We start from the raw sequence: 22,846 nt of genomic DNA on the forward strand, positions 1-22,846 counted from the left end.
GGAAAAGTTGTGGTTAAAAGTCCCAACTTTTAATTCAAAGCCAAACAGTTACTGTTTCGTGTTTGGTTGGAATTTCACAGTTTCACTAGCACTGAGCAAGCAGTTAACAAAATCCTCCCTTCCTTGCCAACTACGGCCAACTGCAACAGTCTGCTAGTGTTCAAGGCAATTGCACGATTGATTATCTTCAACTGGCAACAGCAAGCAATCTCCTGCAGCTACACACCAGCGTCACTTAGAATATAGATTTTTTCTAAACTATTAAGGTAGTTAGGAGACACATGCACGAACTTGTCTTGCAGTATCCCCGTGCTTCTAGCTTTTGTACCAAGCTAGGCTAATTGTATCAACAAATCTATGAAAGTGGCATAGTGCTGAAATATACCAACTGGACACCAGTATATACCTCTCTCTATGTATATTCACATTTTTTTTGTTAGTCCTTAAAGAATATCAGGAAGACATTAAATATGCAAACGTATGTATGTATATCTGGAAGGACATATCTCTTTATTTATTTTATAATTTTTTGTGAATCATGCCATATTTTCTATGGTAGACCTTAACAGTTTTAATATGTTTTACTCAATCAACTAATTGCTTTACAACTGCTGTAATTTTATGTAATGAAACAGTTATTCTTCCAGTTAATTATAACTTTAAAAATGTGGAGTTTTCAAAATAAAAAACTATAAACCTCATAATATACATATATGGTTAATCGCAGGTTGTTCCTCCACTAACTGGAGAACACCTAAAATATATTTTCACATAATCACTCAAAAACACTCAAATCAAAAAGACTTGATCCGTGAGTATCTCGTGTAGATGTGAATTATTTACAGAACAATCCCAGACTTCTTTTAGTCAGAGCTGTATACATAATTACTGTACAGTGCTGTTTTTTACAGTTGGCAATGCATGTTGTTCAGATAGCAGATCTCATGCAATGAATGGACACAGTTGGCAAACAGTTTTGGTACAAGATGACACCTGTTGCAGATCACTCTTTTAGACTTGAGGTGTTTTTAGTAGAATAAGCACACTGACATATTTCTACTCCCTGTTTGTAACCAAATGTAGCATTACCTTAATGGTGATACAGGATTGTACTAGTGACAATCCTGTGTGGTAGTTGAATCATTTTGCTTGCATGCAAAATAAAGTTCAAAGTTAGCAGCTAGTCCCGTTCATACATTCTCAAAGTGTTTATGTTGTAATGCTATGGTAATATAAAATATACAGGGTGTCCTGAACTCAGTGTGAAGCAGCATGAAAACAAACTCAGTCTTACCATCAGGCTGGATCTGAATAACTGTCGGCACAGAGATAATGCCTCAAATAGAAGCTAAATAAAAGCGCAAGTGGTGCGTATTTAGTTAATGTAGCCCTTTGTAGCCCTGACATTGCCCGAGCATGTCTTTCATTGCACAACATGGCCCTCTTATCTAATGTTCTGTATATTTAAGACTAAAGAGAAAATTGTTCTTTAACAGCAGCATACAACAGACTATATTATATGAGCCATGACATGAATAAAGTGGAGGGTTTCAGAAGGAAAGACATATATACTGTATGTCTTTCCTCCTGAAACCCTCCATGTTTTTTCACATTGGCTCATGTGGTTGGTCAGTTAGCTTCTTAGGGTACCCCAAATAGGGTTTAAAATTCTTAGGACCCTAAACCGTTTTAATTTAGAACTCAAAAACCTTCTTGGATGAGAGGTGAAATATCTTCATGAAACTTTAAGACTTCCACTTGCTTTCTTTCCAAGCTCTTTAGACTACCATGACCCAGATGACTGAAAACCTACACAGACACATTGAGAAGACCAATATTTCTTCCGGTAAAAGCCAGCAGATATCTGGATAACTGATATTTGTGATGGTTAAAAAGCAAATAAAAAGTTACATTATTGTCAGATAAAAGCTGATGATAGTAACCATCACAGACTTATTGCTTGCAGACCTGGCTGAAACTGAATGCTACTCAAACTATAAACAGAAAACAAATAAAAATATTTTTGAAATATTCTATTTCAAAGATCTTTTCCACTGCTCACGAATTCTTTTGTTTATAGAGATAAGAGTTTTTCCAACAAGTTCTCCAAAATGAAAAACCATTTACTTTGTTCGTATTCTCTCTTTTTATCTCTGGTTATCTTTCCAGCATTGAACCATTTCAATTTCCCAACAAAAAGCACCTCTTCGTCAATCATACCTGGCACTGACACCCTGGCACTGACCTTATAATGTAACTGAAATGTTACGTTTCATCATGTTTGTTTAGAAGATAAAGTGGACCTTTGCATTTTTAAAAAGAAAAATCCCTTATTCTGCTCTACTGGATCTATTATGTGATATTAGGTGCAAAGACAGAGATCTCTGATTCCGTTCCTGGGATCTGAACCACTCACCCAGTTTAGGGGTAAATGCCCTAAGCACTCCAGTTACCACAGGACCACATTTCCTCTTGCTCCTCTCTTAGCCACTGATATTTCTCACTTTGACTTGGTAAAGTTACATTTATCACTATGACCTTCTTCCTCTGTGTGTCCACTACTATGTCCGGATGGTTAGCCATAAGCAGTTTGGCCGTCTGTATCTGGAAGTCCCACAGGATCTTAGACTGGTCATTATACCCCTAGTTACGATATTCCACGTATGCCCTGCCTGCTAGCATTTTCCACCCTGCTGCAATGTGCCTGATTGCCTCAGGGGCATCCCTACACAGCCTGCACCTGAGATCTTGCCTAGTGTTGTAGACCTCAGCCTCTATCGATCTTAGAGCTTGTTCCTGCACTGCCATGATTAGTGCCTATGCTCAGTCCAGCTTTGTCCAGCCATTGGATTTCTCAGTTGTGACCATCTTCCTGATGTACTCCTTGGTCTCCTTTCTTCTGCTTATTGTACAGTCTTGGCGTGCTGGACTTCTGGTGAAACCCTCAATGTATGGTTATGGCTTATTATCCCAGCAGGGTATTTTACAACTGGCAGAGTGGTGGTATTGATTGCTTGGATCTTGTTCTTCTCATTCAGCTTCTCTTAATCTCTGCAGGTATTTGGTGCCTGCAGCTTTCCTGGGGCCTCTTCGTGGTTCCTATTTGCAGGTGGGATTGCAAGGTACTTGCACCTATCCTCAATGTCTGCAATGCTGCCTGCCGTGTGAATGTTAGACAGAAAGCACTTAGAAATAGCAAGGAAAAAATTGCTTGTGTGAATGGGTGAATGAGGCAAGTTGTGTAAAGCGCATTGAGTGCACAGATAGAGTAGAAAAGCGCTATATAAGAACCAGTCCATTCACCATATACTCTTTCTCTCTTTGCTACCATTCGACTATGACATTCTGATGTTGGCGTGGATCAGCGAATCAAGGTCTAATTCACTCCTGGCATGTGGCTTGATGCCATCCATGTACAGGATTTGGCTGACATTGCTTGATTCTTTAGTAGGTATGCGAAGCCAGTCTTGTTAATGGTCTGGCTGATTTCATACCTATGCAGAATAACAGTGGGACAGAGCACCTCCTTGGTAAATACCACACTTAATAGTGGCTTGTGTAATTGGATTGAAGTTGTCCTCTAGTGTTGTTTGCCACATCCCCATTGAATTCCTGATAAAGGCTCTTAGGGTCCTGTTGACCTTATACATTTCTCGGCTTCCAGGATCCATGTGTCAGGTATTGTCATAGGCGGTGCACAGGTTGGTCAGTCTGGTCTTAAGTGACTTGAGTGGCTGCTCTATCAAGCAGAAGCTGGTGTTCTGCACCAGTGGTGTTTCTTCCAATTTCTTTCTGGGCCTCGCTCATATACTGAGCCATGTGTCTGTCCATCTTAGCTGCTATGATACCTGACAAGAGTTTCCGTAAGGCAGGTTATTGGTCGGTAGTTGGACGTACTTGGGCATCAGGACTGTCTGGCTAGCCATTCTGGGTATGTCTCATCCATAAACAGCAACTTAATTTGTGTTGCCAGGCGCTCGTGGCATGCAATTAGCTTCTTCAGCCAGTAAGTGTCAGGGCCGAGTACTGTCCAGCTCTTTGTGCCTGAGACTCTTTCTTGGATATCTGCCACTGTGATAGTTACTGGAAATTGTTCAAGGTTGCTGTGGCCTGCTCTTAGAACCACTAACGACTAAGGATTGTTATTATTTGTTGCATTCGTCTCCCATCTGATCTTCCTGTTTTGCTGTGTCTCCAGACTTGGTGGGGCTGCTCCCATATTGTTCCCCTGTCGCTAAGAGTATACCTTGGATGGTTCAGTAGAGAACATCCAGTTTATTCTCAGGGTTCTATCTCTCTGGTATACCCCTTCAGGCAGTTTGCCAAGTAACCTGTTGGTGTGCAAGTGTTGGTGTGATATCTATCTATGTGTCTATTTACATTAGTACTTCCAACAGAAACCCAACATACAATACATAAAATGTCGTTTTGAATATATTTTAAACTAACAATAAATATAACAGGATTGACTGCATCCTCTGGAAGACCTGGATTTAACTCAAACTCAAACAAGTTTACAAATTTAAATGAAGAATTTAAAACATTTAAGAATTTGAATGAATCTGTTTGAATGAATTCAAAAGGATCATGATGTTAGGAAAAATAGATGTTAAAATATTTCAGTAATGGGCTCACTGACTGGCACTGTTGTGAATGCCCAAAACTCATTCAAAGCACACAAATGCAAATAGCAAAGGACACACGGCAAACGGGCTCCTGACCACAAAACCTTTGAGAACCTTTTCTCATTCCATGGAAATCTGCTACCTCAGTGAGTGTGCTTAAATTATAATAAACAGAAAAAGAAAAATGCTAAAAGAAAATCACAGATATGTTGTGTAAAACAAGATTCTGTACAACTAACGTGCACGATTCTTTTGATGGAATAATACATCCAAGCACATTCTGTTTAGCTCAATTTGTCAGCATTTGTGTGCTTGAATGGATCCCGATCACCTAAAAATATGTATCAAAGGAGAGTCAAACAAGAGCTCCAGCAAACACTTCACAAACTGACATGTACTTTTAAATGTTCCAAATGTAAGTTCACTTCTTTTACAGTCTTCTGATACTAATGAGAATTCATTAGAAAAAAGTGCAAAAGTTAAATTTAAAAATGTCATAAAACAGGCTTTAACTTTGTTAGGTCCTATCTGGCAGCCTTCTTCAGCCCTATACATTTTCCAGTTAAGAGGTGGCCCTTAATCTCAAAGAAAACAGTTCAGAAAATTATTTATTTCAAATAAACTTTTTAGCGTATTAAAACTTTAAATAAGACTATAAACTATAAATAATAAATCCATTCAAGAAAAAACAACCTTTTTTTGGTCTTTTTCATGATTTTTGCTTGTTTTGAAAAGGAATCTTTTTATTTTCTTAGGTAGAATATTGTCTTTATTGTAAATTTGTTTACTATGTAGTGGTAGTTGTTAATTTGTAATATAAATTAATGTAAATAAAAAGTGATTTTATACATTTGTAAATTTGTTATTGGTGTTAATTCATTTATGACATGCCAGTGTGTGTTGGTTTCTTTTACTAATTAGTTTCAATTTATTTAGTAACTATTATTTTTTGTGAAATATTTGTCTTTTAGGGACACCGTACTTCTTGGTGTCAGGTGTAGGTGTAATTAGAGGTTAATGCTGAATTCCCTTTCACACCTCGAGAAAGACTTTTATCACATACCCCTCTCTCTTCACACACAGAGTTTAATGAAGCAGAAGCAGAGTGAGATGTTTATATCACTGGTTGAGTAATGGCGAAGATTTGTGAAGTCTTGGTGCAAAACCTTGGTGGGATAACCTGCACTTGTTGATAATCACACTTTCGTTTTAGCAGAAAAGAATTGAAATAAATAAATGCACAGATATTGTAAAGCTTAACAGTCTGTTTGCAGCCCCACTCTGTTTCACGCTCCTCTTCTTCATAGAAGCAAGAAGGATGTATTCAGTTTCACATTATTCACATGAGTCTGCCAGATCTGTGGCATGTGCAACATCAGGTTTGTAGAAGCTTGTTAGAGTTTATTGCATGGAAAATATTCCCCATCTTGAGCATTTTTCTTCTTTTCTTCTGTTCCTCTTCTTACAATTGATAGAGCTACGTGACTGTGAATGTGTGTGTGATACTAAGTGTTTACCAGCTTAGCAGTGCTGCTGTCTGCCAGTAATATGGCTTGTTTTGTTTCATGACCATGCCTGGCTCTTAGTGTGCTGTTTTTATCACGTCTGATTTATCTATGTGTACATTCATTAGAATATTTGTATATGCAGAGCTGGCCAGAAATATCTAATGAACCAAATACAAAGGCAAAGCTGTGTTTTATTTTGGTATTAATAAGTATACTCCTTGTTTTGACACAAGTCAAATGTCTTCCCAGCTCACCAGTGATGCTTCGTAATTTAAGGGCCTTTTGAAGCATTCTACACATTTTATTTAGGGCCAATGAAATTTAAAGATTTATGGATAAATACTAATAAAATAATTAGTATTTTAATAGTTGGTGCTCTTAATCAGAGCAAATGCACCAGAGATGATCTTGACTGTGGAACACAAATGGTGGAAGAAAAGGAAGTGAGAGGCCAAACTGCACCGGGCCCCAAGTTGGTGTGACCAACCCTGCATACAGTATGTGTGTATTGTGTATGTGCCTACTTAACACATGTGTTAATTTAATGTGTTTGAGTCCATCTCTCAGCTGTTGTTCTTGTTCATGAGCTTAGCTAACACGTGCTGCAGCTGTGCCCTCGACATATTCAGAACAGAGTGTCTGCTCCGTGGGCTGCCAGGGGTCGGCAGAGTGCCAGCATGCCGCCGGCGGGTTGAAGTTGCAGTGGCGTTGACGTGTGCTGGGCTGCTCTCAGCTGAGCGGCTCCTCTGGATAAAGTTCCCTCCTCCATGAGGATACTGCTCTGTCTCAAGGGTGGAGGAAGAAAAGACATAGGAGGCCAGCCTCCTCAGTTGGTTGGGCCGTGGTTGGTGCCTGTCCTCCTCCAACTGCAAACAGATCAACCAGAAAGAGGGAAGTGAGGTTAAAAAAGTTTAAATTAATTATTTATTTTAAAAAAACAACAAGCAAACAATAAATTTCAGATTTTCTTACAGCTACAACCCAACATTGGTTTGACTTCCTGCCCTTTTCTCCTACCCCTCCATGACGTTAGACAGGTTAGACAGGAGAAAGCTGATTGATGCTCACTTCTGTCAAAAGCCCTCAGCTTAAATGTTGTGAGAAAAGGTGCTTGGGGAGAGAAGCTGGTGGAGTGCTGGTGTAAACCTGGCACTCTAAAGTTACAGTTATCAGAAACTATTTAGAAGCTATTAGAAACTTAACTGGACATTTACACCAATTGACTAGCTTTTTGGATCAGACTAGCATCCTGGATTAGACTGGGAAAATGACGATGAAGACACTTTCCCCGACAAAGCACTTAAAAGGACACAAAGGCACCAGCACAAGCGCTGCACATACTGTATCTCACTAGTCTGGTCAGTTTGAGCTTTTGTTTTCTGAATGAAAAATTACCATTGGAGGTACAAAAAGAAACAGGGAACACAAAAAAGAGATGAGTCATCAAGCACACAAAACACAAACACACAATGGAGGGAAAAAGGGAGGAAATATGTTTGAACAGAAGAAAAAGGAAGAGGAAGAACAGAAATTCAGTGAGAGAACAGAGGTAAAGGACTATTCCTAAACTGTGCTTACCCCGAAACATCACTTTATTTCTTCTTGTGTTGTCCCAATGGCACCCTCGCTCTTTTCTTTGTCTCCTCAGATGAGTCAAACTTGACATACTGTGTACTTTTAAAGCGATAGGTTGGGGGCAAAGGCGTCAGTAGTTATGTGGGAGCGGGAAAAAGAATTGACGCAGAAAAGACAATGGCAGTCCTCGATGGTTGGCAGCAGACAAGCTTGCTCTGAGTCTAGAGATGACAATCGTCGCGAAAACAAAGGAAAGTCAAAGAAGAGCTCACTAAAAAGCGCTAAAATTAATTTGTGCATACGAATTTTCCACTGACACGGGCTTAAAAGGTATCCTGTTTCACTGCAGATAAAGTGAAATTTCAGTGATGATGTTGCACGTCCAGCCTGTAAACAGCAGCCACCAAGTATGGAGGACCAAACCTGACCTATTTGTAAATAAATAATGGACAACTCAAATGGTCACAAAATTGTAATTCAACTAAAAAAATCAAACGTAGATTTAAATTAATAGAAAATCACATCCATGAAGAAAATCCTGCTAAGGAAAATGAAAATGATGTGAAAATACAAAGTGAGCTTAATGTGAAATTCAGTGATTCCACATTAGTTTTCCACATAACCGGCTCTTCATACGCAGAATTCAGTTCAGTTTTATCTCTAAGGAGAACCAAGCAATTGTTGTGCTCACCTCCCCACCGCCCAACCCCATCCCCCCACCTCTTCCTCTAGTTCTATAGTGCCATTTCCATAGAAATTATTCTTGAGAAATTCCCAAGCACACAAAAACAAACACACACACACAACTAAGAATCCTGTGTCATGAAAAGTTCTTGGTTTTCAGAGAATGAACCCATTAGATGATACCATGACATTTCTTCTAGCCCCATTCTCAAGACAAATGTACTAAAACGTATTTAATCTATTTATTTATTAAAATGAAGTTTCATTTCTTTTTGGTCCCTAGTTTGGTCCTCCATAACAAAGTGCTGTTTGTTTTTATGTTTTTATTTGTTTACTTTGACTTGGTCAAAACTTAGCATATATAAACTTAGCATAAAAAATAAGAAAATGTTTGTTTGCTCAAGTATTGCTTTATTGTAACAGCGCTTCCTGGCAATGAATATTATTCTGTTAGATAGCATTGGTTAAGCAGCAGAGTTTAGTATTTGGGTTGCACCCATAGAAAACTAGCCAAATCCTCTCTGCCAATGCCAAACAGCTTATTCTGTTATTGAGTCCTGTTTGGTGCTGTTTTATTGTATTGGGTGATTAAGGCTACGTCCACACGTACACGGGTATTTTTGAAAACTGAGATTTTCCGTTTTCGTTTTAAAAAATAATCCCGTCCACACGTAAACGCAGAAATGAAGGAAAACGCTGCTAGGAACATGCCAAAGCAACAGGTGGCGATATATTCCTAACCGTGTAGAAATGTTGGCCAATCAGAAGTCTAGAAGCCTCGGTGGGAAATAGTAAACAAGGATGGGGCATAGAAGCAGAACCGAGTCATATGTGTGGAGGGACAGTAACTGTGTGTGTATATGTAAGCATTTAAACACTGCAGAGAGTAGAATTAACAGTAACAGTATTGTAGAAATTCATTTCACCGAAACAATAACGTGGCGCACAGGTTGACGTCAAAAAAGGCGCACACCTTTGACGCTGCGTTTTCTCAGTTTTTCTCGTCCACACGTAAATGCAAAAACGGAGTTTTCAAAAATATCCACCCTGGCCGGAGTTTTTAAAAATCTCCGTTTTCAGTGACCACGCCGTTTACGTGTGGACGAATTCATTTAACAAACAGGGGCCTCAGCAGCATGTGGAAGAACCATACATAGCCACAACAGCATGGCACCACCTCTTCCTCATGCCGGTCACCAGCTTGGTTGTGGGATGGTATCCAATTCTTCAACCATCATTTGTTGCAAGTAAGCCAGTGTGGTTGTGTTGGTCATTCTGGCACAAACAGCACACCTAAGCATCAAGGTCAGCACTGCAGGTAGGCCATTCAATCCTCTCCACTCCCAAATTCAAGAAGAAGTCTCTGATAAACCCTGCACTGTAGGGACGAGGTGGACTGTGGAGACATGGGTTTGCTACTGGAATCTCATCTCAATAACACCCACCCACACCATCACATTGCCTCAAGCAAAAACTGTTACCCTATGGGTACAGTCATGGCAGGCCTCCTGGTTGACCTATGGGACTGAAGATTGGCTGTGTGCAGTTTGTTCTGGTATAGAACATATAGAAGACAGCCTACAGTTTGTAAGTGCTGACGGGGTAAGAAAACCGTATTCTTGTGGTATCATCTTCTTGGGACACATATTTTGCAGCCTGTCTCTGACGTCCCTTGATATATGAAACTTGCTCTTTCACTTGGAGATGCCAATAAGCCTCACTCCAAAAAGTGGTTGGTTTTGTGGAACACCAGCTTGAAGTTGCCTTATGACATGTGACCTGATCCAAGTAAATCAAACATGGCATGGTAGAGACAGCTGACAGCTTCACAGAGACAGCTGGTAGAAACCAATGACCGCTGCGGACCACTAGGTCCATGCTCACAGACACTGCTAATCAGGCACCAGATTCTTAGTTACTGGGGTACCAGAACCTCAAAACAAGAGTCAATAGCAGAATAAGCTCTTTGGAAGAGACAATTTAGCAAGTTTTTCATGGGTGTAGCCAACATACTTAGCTCTGCTAAGCCCGAATTTCATTTTCCTCACGCACTTGGCACCATTTAAAGGGGAAATAAACAGGTAGAGGATTGGTTACCAAGAAGCAGTATGATAAAGAAATACTAGAACAAACTCACATTTCCTTACTTTTTGTGCCAAGTTTATAATCATAATGTCATTGGGATCTTAGGTTTCCATACACTCGTCATGTGCAGGAATGTCATGGCAATTTTCTGCTTTTAAAAACATGAAATTCTTAGTAAGAAAAATGAAGAAAATTTAGACTTTTCATTCAAATTTCAAATTTCATGCTGGGTTAAGCAAATAGGACAAGCTGTACCACTAAAATAAAAATATCAGTACCATTTGTATAAGAAGGTATTTTGATATTAAAAGGGTATTTGAGAAGGTATTGTATAGGCTAATCTAATTATAATTGAGAAAATAGTCTTATAATCAAATCAATCTGAGGCTAAACAGCCAGTCCTGTTTGGGTATCACCAGGAAATGTCGCACAAAAAGATATCAAAGAGATTCAATCGTGTGTCATAGTCAGGGGTTAAAGTGGGTTGTGTTTTCTGTTTTATAAGTTGTTTTTTTTTTGGGGGGGGGGGCACTCAAACGACTACAGGTGTCCATAAGTTGTGGTTGCTGTACTTTAGCATCTAGCTAGCACTACAAAAGAACATAAAGGGGAACAACATTTTTTAAGTGGCAGGTAATTTCAAATATGGCGCGTCTATCAGCTCAACAAAGATTAGCAAACACACAAATTGTTTGTGTGCAGTTTGATGCACAACATGTTGCTAGCTAAAGGTCCAGCTGGAGGCCGCATTTGTAGGCCGATTATATCACAGCCAGGCGACGAAGGCTGATCCCAATTCGAAGGCTGCTCCAAATGCAGCCGACAAATGCGTCCTTCATTTCCCCAGATATGAAGGATGGGTCGGGTGTATCCTTCATGTCCCAAACTATCCCAGAATTTATAGCGCTACTAAGTTTTAATATTACTCTTTCTAGGTCCCAAAATCAACTTTTAAGATATTTTCAGGCAAGAATGTAGCTGTGTAAACTTCAAATATCTGCTCGATTTATCAAGACATCACATATTTGCAAAAGTGCTCTGACGTTTTCGGAGATGCCTGTTACCCACCAGCTCGATAACTGACTGGGAGGTCAAGACTCACTAGAGCCAGCAAGAACACTGGACTCCTGGCACATTGTTTTCAGACCCCTGCGGTCTTTCGCTACTCAGGTTAAACATGATATATAAGTCACTTAGACAACTTAAAAATGTTATTGTAAGGCTTTTTTATTTGTTTCTGAGTAAATTGGTTTGACTGAGATTTAAGTTTTCACACAGCTGAATAAACGTCAAACAGAAAACTGCTTAAACAGAAGTGTGAGATGGCTGAGAATTTACTCCAACGTCCTGTTATACTTTAGATAACAAGGAGAAGATGGCTGAGTTTATTAAACTTCACCGAGACAGCTGGTGATGCAAATCTGAAGGCTAAACCATCCCATTTCACAGCCTCGCACTTCCAGCCTTATTGGTCTTCGAAGGACCCGGGCCTGCGTAGACGGCAAGGGCCAGGTCCTTCAAAGGATGCGGCTTAGGAATTGGGAAACAGCTATTGGGTCTGTACATACCCAATAGCTGTTTATGTTTTTTCATGTTTTTTCATATTGGACAACAATCTGCAAATTTAATTAAAATTTAATAAATTATCATCTTGTCTTTATTTTTAGTTAGCACAAACCTTAAACACTTCAAGCTGTAAGATAATGATAGTTATATAAGAGCAGATGCTGCTGGTGCAATAACCTGTACGTTTTACGTCCAATGGATGCATGATCTGATTAGTCGACTAATCGCAAAAATAATCGGTGACTAGTCGACTATCAAAATAATCGTTTGTGGCAGCCCTAACTATTAGTGCAGAGAATGTAAGTTAGCCAGGACCACTCGTGAAACATCTTCTTACATCTGGTTGAATTCAAGTGTATAAATCTGCAAAGAGCAGTTCAGCAGATCACAGTCTCTTCATTAAGAAAATCTATTGGAGCTCTCAACAGAAATTATTGTGAGCTGTGCTTCTTTTCCCCACACTGAACCATCAAAACTGATTTTAGGGTTCCCCCACCCACTGAATCCCACTGTAACCCCTGACTGTACTCATTTCCTGAGTACAAAGAAAGAAAATAGAGCTTGTCTTTTTCTCTGCTCATGTTCTACATAAATAATTCAACCTGACTAAATTATTTGAATTCAAATTCAGACTGAAATAAAGTCTTTATTCCCTGATATAATTTTATTATTACATTAATACATTAATATAGCACAAGGTTCAGTTAGCTTTGCACAGTTGTCCTTCAAAGAGCTACTTTTTACTTCCTTACTTGGAGTACATTTCAGAGCCTGTACTTTTTCACTTTTACTTGAGTAAAGAATTTGAATCACTACTTCAAGAATCTGTACTTCTACTTAAGTACAGAATGTCTGTACTTTTGCCACCTCTGCAGGACACTCACACGACAAAGAAAGGCCTACATTGCCCATCAACAAAACAGTGAAGCAACGGGTTGCAATCAGCTATCAGCACACGCGGCTACAATTAGTGGCTTCTTAGCTAACTATTTTGGACTCAATCTATGAGACATTACAGTGAGCAGAGTGCAACATAAAAATGATCAGACTTTTGAAAAACTTCTCTAACATGACAAAATATATTTTGATTGTGCTTTACATTTGGAAAAGCCTTTTTTTGTTTCACAATTTTTTCTTTTTTTCCCTACACCAAACACGCAAAAATGAAATAATAATATTCAACATACTCAACCATTGCAACAACATTCATCTACATTACAGCTTTCATTCACAAATCTATTGCATTTCACCATGAAGAAAGCACAAGAAAGATGTGTTTTCTTTTTATCACCCTATAACCAGACAAGAACACCATTATTGGTTGCTTCTGCAAAACACACTTTTCAAACGTTATGTCACAAAGCCAGAATTCAGAGATTAGGAAAAGAGCTTGATCATGAAAAATAAACAATCAATTGAAATAATGATAGGGTTACGCAACTAAACATAAAGATTAGGCTATCATAACAGTAAATGCCACCCACACAACACTACAACAACCTTCACACCTTTACTTCCTCCAGTGGGGAATTTTGTCACTGGATGTACAGCTTCAGCTGAAAATGTATTCAATGAGATCAATCTCTGGAAAATCGGCCATTTTTATTCTGGAGTAAATTTCCCCAATCACAATATCACCAGACGTGAGTGTGTGTTTGTGTGAAAAGACATCAATCTGTCTCAAGGACTAGAAAGAGACAAGTCTCACAGCTACACAGTTAAATCTGTGTTTCACGAGTCATAGGCAGTTGTAAAAAACAAACCATCAGTAATATTCTGGGTCAGAATGAAGCTGATTGTGGCAACAGTAATTAGATATCTGAAACAAACTGCAGTTTGTTTAACCATAGTTACTTTACCGTAGTTTACCAATGAACAACAATGCAAAAATGCAAAGAATGACAGACTCCCAATGGAAGTCAGTCTCATAGATTACGCACAAAATATGGACAAATCTACTGTGACTTTACACAACTCTGCATTTTGAATTTTTGATGTTAGAATTTCAGCTGCTGTCACAAGTGGCCATGTTTGGATAAGATGGTAAATTTTTCAGTTAGCAGCTAATGCTAACAAGGTTGATTTGCCTAGTACAGGTGCACCTCACAGGCAGATACTAATTAGTAAAAGACTAAATAAATACTAGAACTTCACTCAACAAACCTGAGAAAACAACACTCAAAGAAAGGTGGTGGTTTTGAGACTATAATATGATTATTAAACAGAATTTAGCCTACAGAAAAAAAGAGAGAGTATTTCGAATCTTGGCATTCGGTGGGAAGAAATGAACTAAGGCACTTGGTATAGACATCCCCTGTCTGTAAAGCATTTTAAAACGTAGCTGTCTTAATTTGACTCACTCTGTAGCTAAATCCTATCAAAATTACTATTGTTTTGATTTCCCAGGTCTGGTGATTTTTTTGATATTTTCTGTACCAAGCAATGTATTTTCAGCATTGCTTACAAGTATTTAATTTTAAAAATTGGCTAATTAAAATTTGCTAAAAAAAACAATTAGCTATCTAGCCTAAAGACAAGCTGTGAGCAAGCTATCGGAGTTCAGCTTTACTTTAAGGTCAGCATTTAACCTGCCAGAGGATCTTTTGGATGCTGGTAATTGAACAGAACAACTACTGTACATGTGACTGGTGCTCAAGACAGAGCTGCCTCGAATCTGAAAACAAACTCAGGTGTCTGGTGTCTGTTCCCCTCTTATCACCGTGGTCTTTTTAGGACAAGTCCAGCATGACCCGAAATATTTTGCTCATTATCCAAAAAGTACGTGGACTGTCTGATTCTCTGCAATCTATAGACAGATTCCTGCATTATTGTTCTATTGCACTTGAAGTCTGTAGCAGTCCCATGATTACGATATGAAGGATATAGAGAAGAAGAAGGAAAGCACATATTCCTCGTCTTGATTACTTGTTGTTTGATTAGGCATTTCTTAATTTAACTAGTCTCTTTGTGTGTTAACTTTAGATCATATTTTAGTAAGGCGAACACTGATTGAATTAACTAATTGTGATAAAAAAAAATATATACTCATCAGTATAAGAATAAAGGTTTTGAGATAAGTTTGAAGAAGGTGGATGGATTGATGGATGGATGGACAGATGGACATAGAGATGGATGGGACAGCTGGATGTTCCAAAAATGGTCTGCCTCAACATGCTCTTTCATGTCTACAAACAGAAAATATTAGTGTCCAATTTCTAAATTCAAGTTTCTTGCTTAATTTATCCAGCAGTTTGTGTTTCTCAGCACCACCACAGTCTGACTTAGTGGCCATTGAATGCCTAAGGGCACCTTTACACTTGTAACAAGTGTTTCCATTCCAACACGTGTTTTTTTCCTGCACAACCAACTTATAAATTGGCACCACTTTAAAGACTCTTAAAGTAAATTGTAAATCATCATCACTGATAAAGAGGGAAGAATATAAATTTGCAAAACCTCTGATCATGCTGGATTTGTCTTTTAAGTTGTATGTTGGCAGGCAGATAAATGAGCCGGAGCGTGCACTATGCCTCGATATGTCAGTGTCTGAGCAGTCAGAATCACATACTGACATCAAAGAATAAACCTCTTTTGCAGTCGTCAAGCCCGCTCATTTGTCCGCAAACATGCCATCAAAGAACTAAACTTGTGTTATTGGCTGGCTGGGTCTCTTACCGGTCTCTGAGGTCCAGTGGGCTCAGACTCTCTCCGGCGAGGACGTCCTGATGGCAGAGAATGACAGGGCGACTGTGCTGGGCTACCACCACTTTTCCTTGATGCCTCCTCCTCTGTTAGCGTTAGCATCCCCCGGCTGCTCTCCCGCGTGTGAGTCTTTGGACGAACTACTGGCTCCGCTCCTGCAAAGGAAACCAAAGACAATTCTGCAGTCAAAACCTCCTTGTGTTTACTTTATGGTAAATGGTAAATGGTCTGTATTTGTGTAGCGCTTTAGTTGGTCCTAAGGACCCCAAAGCACTTTACACTACATTCAGTCATTCACCCATTCACAGGCAATGGCAAGCTACAGTGTAGCCACAGCCGCCCTGGGGCACACTGACAGAGGCGAGGCTGCCGGACAGTGGCGCCACCGGGCCCTCTGACCACCACCAGTAGGCAACGGGTGAAGTGTCTTGCCCAAGGACACAACGACCGAGACTGTCGGAGCCGGGGCTCGAACCAGCAACCTTCCGATTACAAGACGAACGCCCAACTCCCTGTTAGTCACTAATAGGCTGCCACAGTCACTTGCAGTTTGCAAGATGCCAACTTGTCTGCAAACATTCACTGAACCATTGAGCGGTAGTGAAAAAGTGTGATGCAAACCAGAAACAGAGAACATTCAATTTCAAAGTAAAAGTTGTGCCTTAAGTTTAAAACGTTTGCTTTGAAGGCAAATGGTCTCAGTTTCTAGTTTGCTTTTATATAATTATGCTTTAATGTATTTTTAAAAAATGAGTTAAAACATCTAGGTATTTAATTTAACTTGAGATTATTGTGCAACCACTGCAAAACTGTCCAGTGTCTTTAAAAAAAGATAACATTAGCGAGCAGTTGAGCAATTTAAGGGTAGCCAGTTAGTCGTAACTTTGTTACAGCGAATGATTCTTCGAGTTATTAATAATAATAATGGATTGCATTTATATAGCGCTTTTTTGGGACCCCTCAAAGCGCTTGGCCCTGGAAGAAGAGGAGCAGGCCAACGAGGAAGAGGAGTTCAAATGAGAGGAGGAAGACGATCAGGCCAACGAGGAAGAGGAGTTCAAATGAGAGGAGGAAGACGAGCAGGCTAACGAGGAAGAGGAGTTCAAATGAGAGGAGGAAGAGGAGCAGGCCAACGAGGAAGAGGAGTTCAAATGAGAGGAGGAAGAGGAGCAGGCCAACGAGGAAGAGGAGTTCAAATGAGAGGAGGAAGAGGAGCAGGCTAACGAGGAAGAGGAGTTCAAATGAGAGGAGGAAGAGGAGCAGGCCAACGAGGAAGAGGAGTTCAAATGAGAGGAGGAAGAGGAGCAGGCCAACGAGGAAGAGGAGTTCAAATGAGAGGAGGAAGACGAGCAGGCCAACGAGGAAGAGGAGGAGGCCAACATGGGAGAGGAGAAGGTCCAGGAGGGAGAGCAAGACAACCTCGCACCATCATTACGGACTAGATGCGAGCAACAGTCATTGACCATGGCATGACAATGTCTGAAGCAGAACTAAGAGTCCGTCCAAACCTGAGTAGGTTCACCGTGGCCACCATTATCAGGGCATTCAGACAACACAACAGGTATTGTACTCGATTGCTTTCTTTGTCACAATACAGTTTTACAAACCTGTGAAAGTAGTCTAGTGGTTTCAAATCAGTTGTGACTGTATTGTAACACATGTCAATTGACAACACATGTTTCTTTCTTTAGAGTTGAAAGAATGCCACATAGAGGTGGGAGGGTTGCCATATTTGCAGCGGAACAAGAAACCCTCATTGTGGATATGGTTCGTGGGAACAACCTCATCAGACTCCGGGAGATCAGAGACAAAGTCATTGCCGATAATGTCAACTTTGAGAGCATTGACGAGACAATGTTCGGAGGGGCTTGCTGTCCTTGGGTCTTACAACACCCAACGTCTCCTCACCTTCCTAGAGGAGCTAAAAGACATCCTCCTGGACCGCCAACAACACCATCCTGGGCCCGCACATCACATTTATGTGATCATTTGGGACAATGTCCGCTTCCACAGAACAAACCAAATCAGAGAGTGATTCACCACCAACAGTGACCACTTTTTAAATGTCTACAGTGTTTAAAATGTTAACATTTTTGAAAGCTTCAAGCTGCTCTTTTGGTGTGAATGTTTGAGTTTTGCAGTGGGAAGGTGTGGTTGTGTTTATGTAGCTTTAGAAAAGGGTGTTGTGTTTAGACATTGGGGAACATGGTGGAAACGTTTGTGAAATGTGTTTTAGCATTTGAGCGAAACTGTAATACAATATTTCCCCAAAAGGAATGGCTCTGACTTTCAGGGTGGTATTATGTCACAGACAACAACCCAATTAGATGTTTCATAATTTCCATCAAAACACTTGTTTTATTTGTTGAATTCCCTCATTCTGCCTCTATTTGATAGATTTAGCACTTTAATTAGTCTGGTTTTCATTTTTGTTTTCCTAATAATTCAGTAGGTTATTTTTTTTATTAATGACTGTTGATAAAATGGAGACTTGCTTCCAATCCACTTAGAATTCACCACTTTTAAAGAGACCTATTTTGTCAATAGAACAGGGCTCCTATCCTATCAGCTCCTAGGTAACAACCAAACTTATGGAAGATGGCACCAAAGCTAAGGTTTCAGATTAACACTAGCACTGAAACATTTCAAATAGTGCCCTGCTCTGATGAACCAACCATTTTTATTATATTTATCCTGTTCATTTCAGTTTTATGACTAAAAAGCTTCTTTTTATCTCCTACCTCCAGCCCTGAGTCGCCTCCTCTCCTCCTGTTCCTCCAGAGGGCGTAGCTCCTCAGGCTCCTCGTCAGTAGTTCCTGACGTGGTTGGAAGAAAGTCTCGCAGCTCTGCCTCTTTGTCAATGATCACCCACTCTTTGCTATCAAAGTCTTCCTCCTCTGCCAGCGGTACAGAACGAATAAAGGCGTTGCTGTGGGCCTCCTGGTCGACGGATGCCACGGACACTTCCTGACGGCCACTGACCTGACGATCTCCACGGCAGCCGGGGTCAACAGACAGCATCTGAGCCGGCTGGGAGGAGTAGACGTGACGAGATGGAGAACCGAGGATGTCCATCCTAGACCTGGTGGACACACAAACAAATGTGTACAAAATAGAAGGATATGGGACTATGACTCTTCTACAGCTTAACAACCTGGTAAAAATACTTTTTCAACTTTTTGTTTCATTATTCAGTTCAATTTAAAGCTCAGGTTTAAACTTCTTAAGGGTAAAACGAAGTCAATTTTAAATATAGCCCAGACTAGTTGATTTTTCAAAGGAAACATTAAGTCTCGGTTCACCACCGATCCATATCATATAAAACATATGATATACAGAATGTGAAGTCCATTACAAACCTCGGTCAGTTCAGACACGTCCAAGTCAAGTCATGGTAACAGAAACTTTGAAGCCAAGTTTCACATTAAAAAGATTCGGTCTTTGGAGTGTATCCAAATGAATTCTCAACAATCAAAATCAAGCAAAATCTCAGAGCCAAATCCAAGTCATTCAAATCTAGTTGAACCTCTTTTGTACATTTCTGATTTATGTGGATTCAAAAAGTTGAGATCAAATTCTTTTAGAGCAAAGGCCTCATAATTAATTAATTCTAATCTTTGGTGTGATTTTATTTTTCAATCGGCAGGTTGAGTTTGGCTTATGTTTATTTTTTAAACTGGAAAATGTTTTCATATTTGTTGTTTGTTACCAAAAGTAACATGAAACGCTGTCTCTTCACCTAAAACCACCTTTGTTGTTTTCTATACTTTACTGTCACCTCTGTCCATAGGCGTCAGCCCGGCCCTCAGCTGCAGAAAGACGATCAGATTCTGGGCTGTTGACCCGCCGATATCGTAAGGACCGACCCTGTCCTGTTGGGGACTCGGGTCCTACACCTCGTACAGGAGACACTGGACAGGCCCCTCGAATTGCTTCCTCTTCCTGAGCCCCCTGAGGAATGATAAAAAAGTGAGCAACCATTTAAACACTCTCGAAGGCAACTCTAAAACGACTTCCTTAAGTCAACATTGTCTTGATGCATGGTCAATCATCCAGGTAAGGAAATGGGTGAGCGAGTTTGGATAAGTGACAAAATGTTTCTCCCACTGAAAATGCTACGTCCAGATGAACAGAATCAACTTTCTGGAATTAAGTCAGAAGCATAAATAACAGCAACCCTAAGCCTAAAAGCTAACGTGATGTTTTGGAGACAAGCAAAAGAAACGTTTTTTGGAGATAAAACTAATACATTTTGATACCAGTGATTCTTTTTTTTTTGTACAAGACTTCAAAACTTGCAAGAAGAAAAAATAAGAAAAAAGAAAAATGACATTTTCTGATAGTATATGGGTAGAGTTGAGGGCAGTCACTGATAGTGACTTGGCAGAAGGTTCATGTGAACCAAAATGTCTTAAGACTAAACAACTAACACATTTTAGAATCATCTAAAAGGCTGTAATGACAAAAATATTTTCAGGCAATCCACTTTTTGTTTTTATCAACTAATAATTGCATAAGAATGTTGCTTATGTTTCTAATGAAAAAAGTCCATGTGAAATCTCAGGGATTTCCACAGGACTTCATGCAGTCCTATTAAAAAGTACACTCCCTGATTCAGTAGCAGGTAGAACTACCTTTAGCAGCAATAACTCAAAGTAATTGTTTTCTCTATAGCTTAATCAGTCTCTCAAATTGTCCAGCCATACATCCATTTTCTTCTGCTACCCATGGGCAGAGAAACCTAGACCCCCTCCTCTAGGTTATCCAGGGATACACTGAGGTGTTTCCAGGCAAGACGAGAGAGCTAACCTTGATTATTCACAGTCATTCTGCTGTAGATAATGATCCCAAGCTAGTGTGCTTGGGATCATTATCTGTTGTATGATCCCATTTGGACCAAGTTAAAAAAAAGCCCAAATCATCACCACTCTGCTTGACAGTCAGTGTTTGTACTGACATGCTGTGTTATGGCCCAACCTCCACTTTGGTCATGTCTATCCAATGGACAATGTTCTAGAAGGCTTGTGGTTTGACACAGTTTAGCAAATATAAACTGTGCTACCATTTTTATTTTTCAAGGTTTTCCCCTCCTGTAAATTCTTCCAAACAAGCCACATTTTAAGTCTCCTAATTGTAGTACCTCCTTAGCATGCTAACTAAGGCCTCCAGAGTCTGATTCTGGGGTCGATTTAATGGGACTGTGGCATTACCAAAACCTATAACTGATGGTTCATACCTTGGTTAGGCTGATCCTGAGTCTATTGCGGTTAAAGTCTGTGTCATCCCAGCCTTCTCCAGTCTCTCCAGGATGCTGGACACTGGTTTCCCCAGGGGGTCGGCTCGGTGGAGGTGGAGGAGCATTTTCCTGATCACTGAGATGCTCGTCTTGAACATCGGTGTTCTCCCTCTGTAGGTCTCCAGGAACTGGAGTCACAATGGCTCTATGGACACAGAATATAGCAAATCTTTACATAGATGCTGTTATTTCAGAAATACTTTTGCAATTTACAAAACTTTTTTGTTATGGTATATTAACCAAATTATTTCTAATACAGTCTGCATAGCTTTACAAATCAAAGAAAAATGGCAAGTGGCTGTTAGAGAAACTTCCCTTTTTGGCACTTCTATTTCAGACTTATTTTACAGGAGGTTGCAGCTTGTTCTTACCCCACCATGGCTGCAGTAGGTCGGGTGTTGTGCTGTGGTTGGGTGGAGGCACTGGTTGACAGCGTGACATCACTTCCTCCCTTTTCCCAATCAAAGGGTTCATTCTCTGTAATGATTCGCTCCTTCATACTGTTCTCAAACACTGACATCAGCAGCTGGAAAAAATACACAAATTTATGAATGTGAATCAAAGTCTCAATATTAGACTGCTCCTCTGAACTTTTATTATATCTACCTGGTAATCTGGTTTAGTGTAGTAGTCCAGGGCCAGGACATGGTCCAGAAAGATTTTAAACTCTGAAGGCATGTGTTTGAGCAGCAGCTGATGGTCATAACGCTCTTTAATTTGACCAACTTGTTCCTAAACAGAAAAAAAGACAACAATATATATACATATATACATCCATCCATCTTCATCCACTTTATCCGAGGCCGGGTTGCGGGGGCAGCAGCCTAAGCAGAGAGGCCCAGACCTCCCTCTCCCCAGCCACCTCCTCCAGCTTATCCGGGGGAACACCAAGGCGTTCCCAGGCCAGCCGAGAGATATAATCTCTCCAGCGTGTCCTGGGTCTGCCCCGGGGCCTCACCCAGGAGGCGCCCAGGAGGCATCCTTGTCAGATGCCCGAACCACCTCAGCTGGCTCCTTTCGATGTGGAGCAGCAGCGGCTCTACTCTGAGCCCCTCCCGGATGGCCGAACCTCTCACACAATCTCTAAGGGAGAGGCCAGCCAAACTTTGGAGAAAGCTCATTTCTGCCGCTTGTACATATATATATATATATATATATATATATACATTGATCAAAACAGATCAAATTCTGACTGCTTTTTGGATAATGTAAGCTCACAGACAGACGTTTTTAAAACATAGATGTATTTAAAGAAGCAGGACAAAATGTTAAATATGTTTAACACCTTGTATGATTCATGGAGGCACTACCAAAACAAGTAATAGTAACTAAGGTGGATACAAAGGCTATCTCATCTCATAAAAACTAGAAACAAGAAACCTTCTGACCTTATCCTTGATCTTTCTCCAAGGCAGCTGCCCAACAGCAAACTCCACCAGCATGTAAAACAATGACCAAAGGTCATCATGGCGACCCATTTCCTGGAGGAGCACAACAGGAAGACATTGTTAGCATAACATTCTAAACAGAATGTTCACATTCTGACTTGTGTCATTAAAATCGCTAATTAAGACGGTGTTGTGGGGTGACAGGTAATCTAATGGAATATTTATTGCATTAAGGTTAGGTGTTTCAGTATCAAATCAGACTAGCTTGAGTTGCATTTATCTTTCACAAGTATGAAGCAACTTTTGTAAACAAAATCTGCACATTGGCTGTGTGTTCAGGAGCATAATCATTAAAACTGCAAAAAGGCAAAATTCCTACAAAAATATAAATATAGAACAACGATGGCAATTTGATGT

General features: G+C 40.0%; 1 protein-coding gene across 2 annotated transcripts in view; it reads right to left on the reverse strand.

The window, feature by feature from the left end:
* Positions 1–22,846, reverse strand: part of ttbk1a (tau tubulin kinase 1a) — a 52,523-nt gene that overhangs the window by 8,006 nt on the left and 21,671 nt on the right. For both annotated transcript variants that reach the window (XM_026171994.2, XM_026171995.2), the window contains 7 exons: positions 22,430–22,522; positions 21,648–21,773; positions 21,413–21,567; positions 20,982–21,186; positions 19,524–19,696; positions 18,487–18,827; positions 15,719–15,900 (listed from right to left, as the gene is read on the reverse strand). In XM_026171994.2, coding sequence (XP_026027779.1) covers positions 15,719–15,900; positions 18,487–18,827; positions 19,524–19,696; positions 20,982–21,186; positions 21,413–21,567; positions 21,648–21,773; positions 22,430–22,522 — 1,275 coding nt within the window. The remainder of the gene's footprint in view (positions 1–15,718; positions 15,901–18,486; positions 18,828–19,523; positions 19,697–20,981; positions 21,187–21,412; positions 21,568–21,647; positions 21,774–22,429; positions 22,523–22,846) is intronic.

The sequence above is a fragment of the Astatotilapia calliptera genome, chromosome 6, assembly GCF_964374335.1.
Source record: "Astatotilapia calliptera chromosome 6, fAstCal68.1, whole genome shotgun sequence".
Taxonomy (NCBI): domain Eukaryota; kingdom Metazoa; phylum Chordata; class Actinopteri; order Cichliformes; family Cichlidae; genus Astatotilapia; species Astatotilapia calliptera.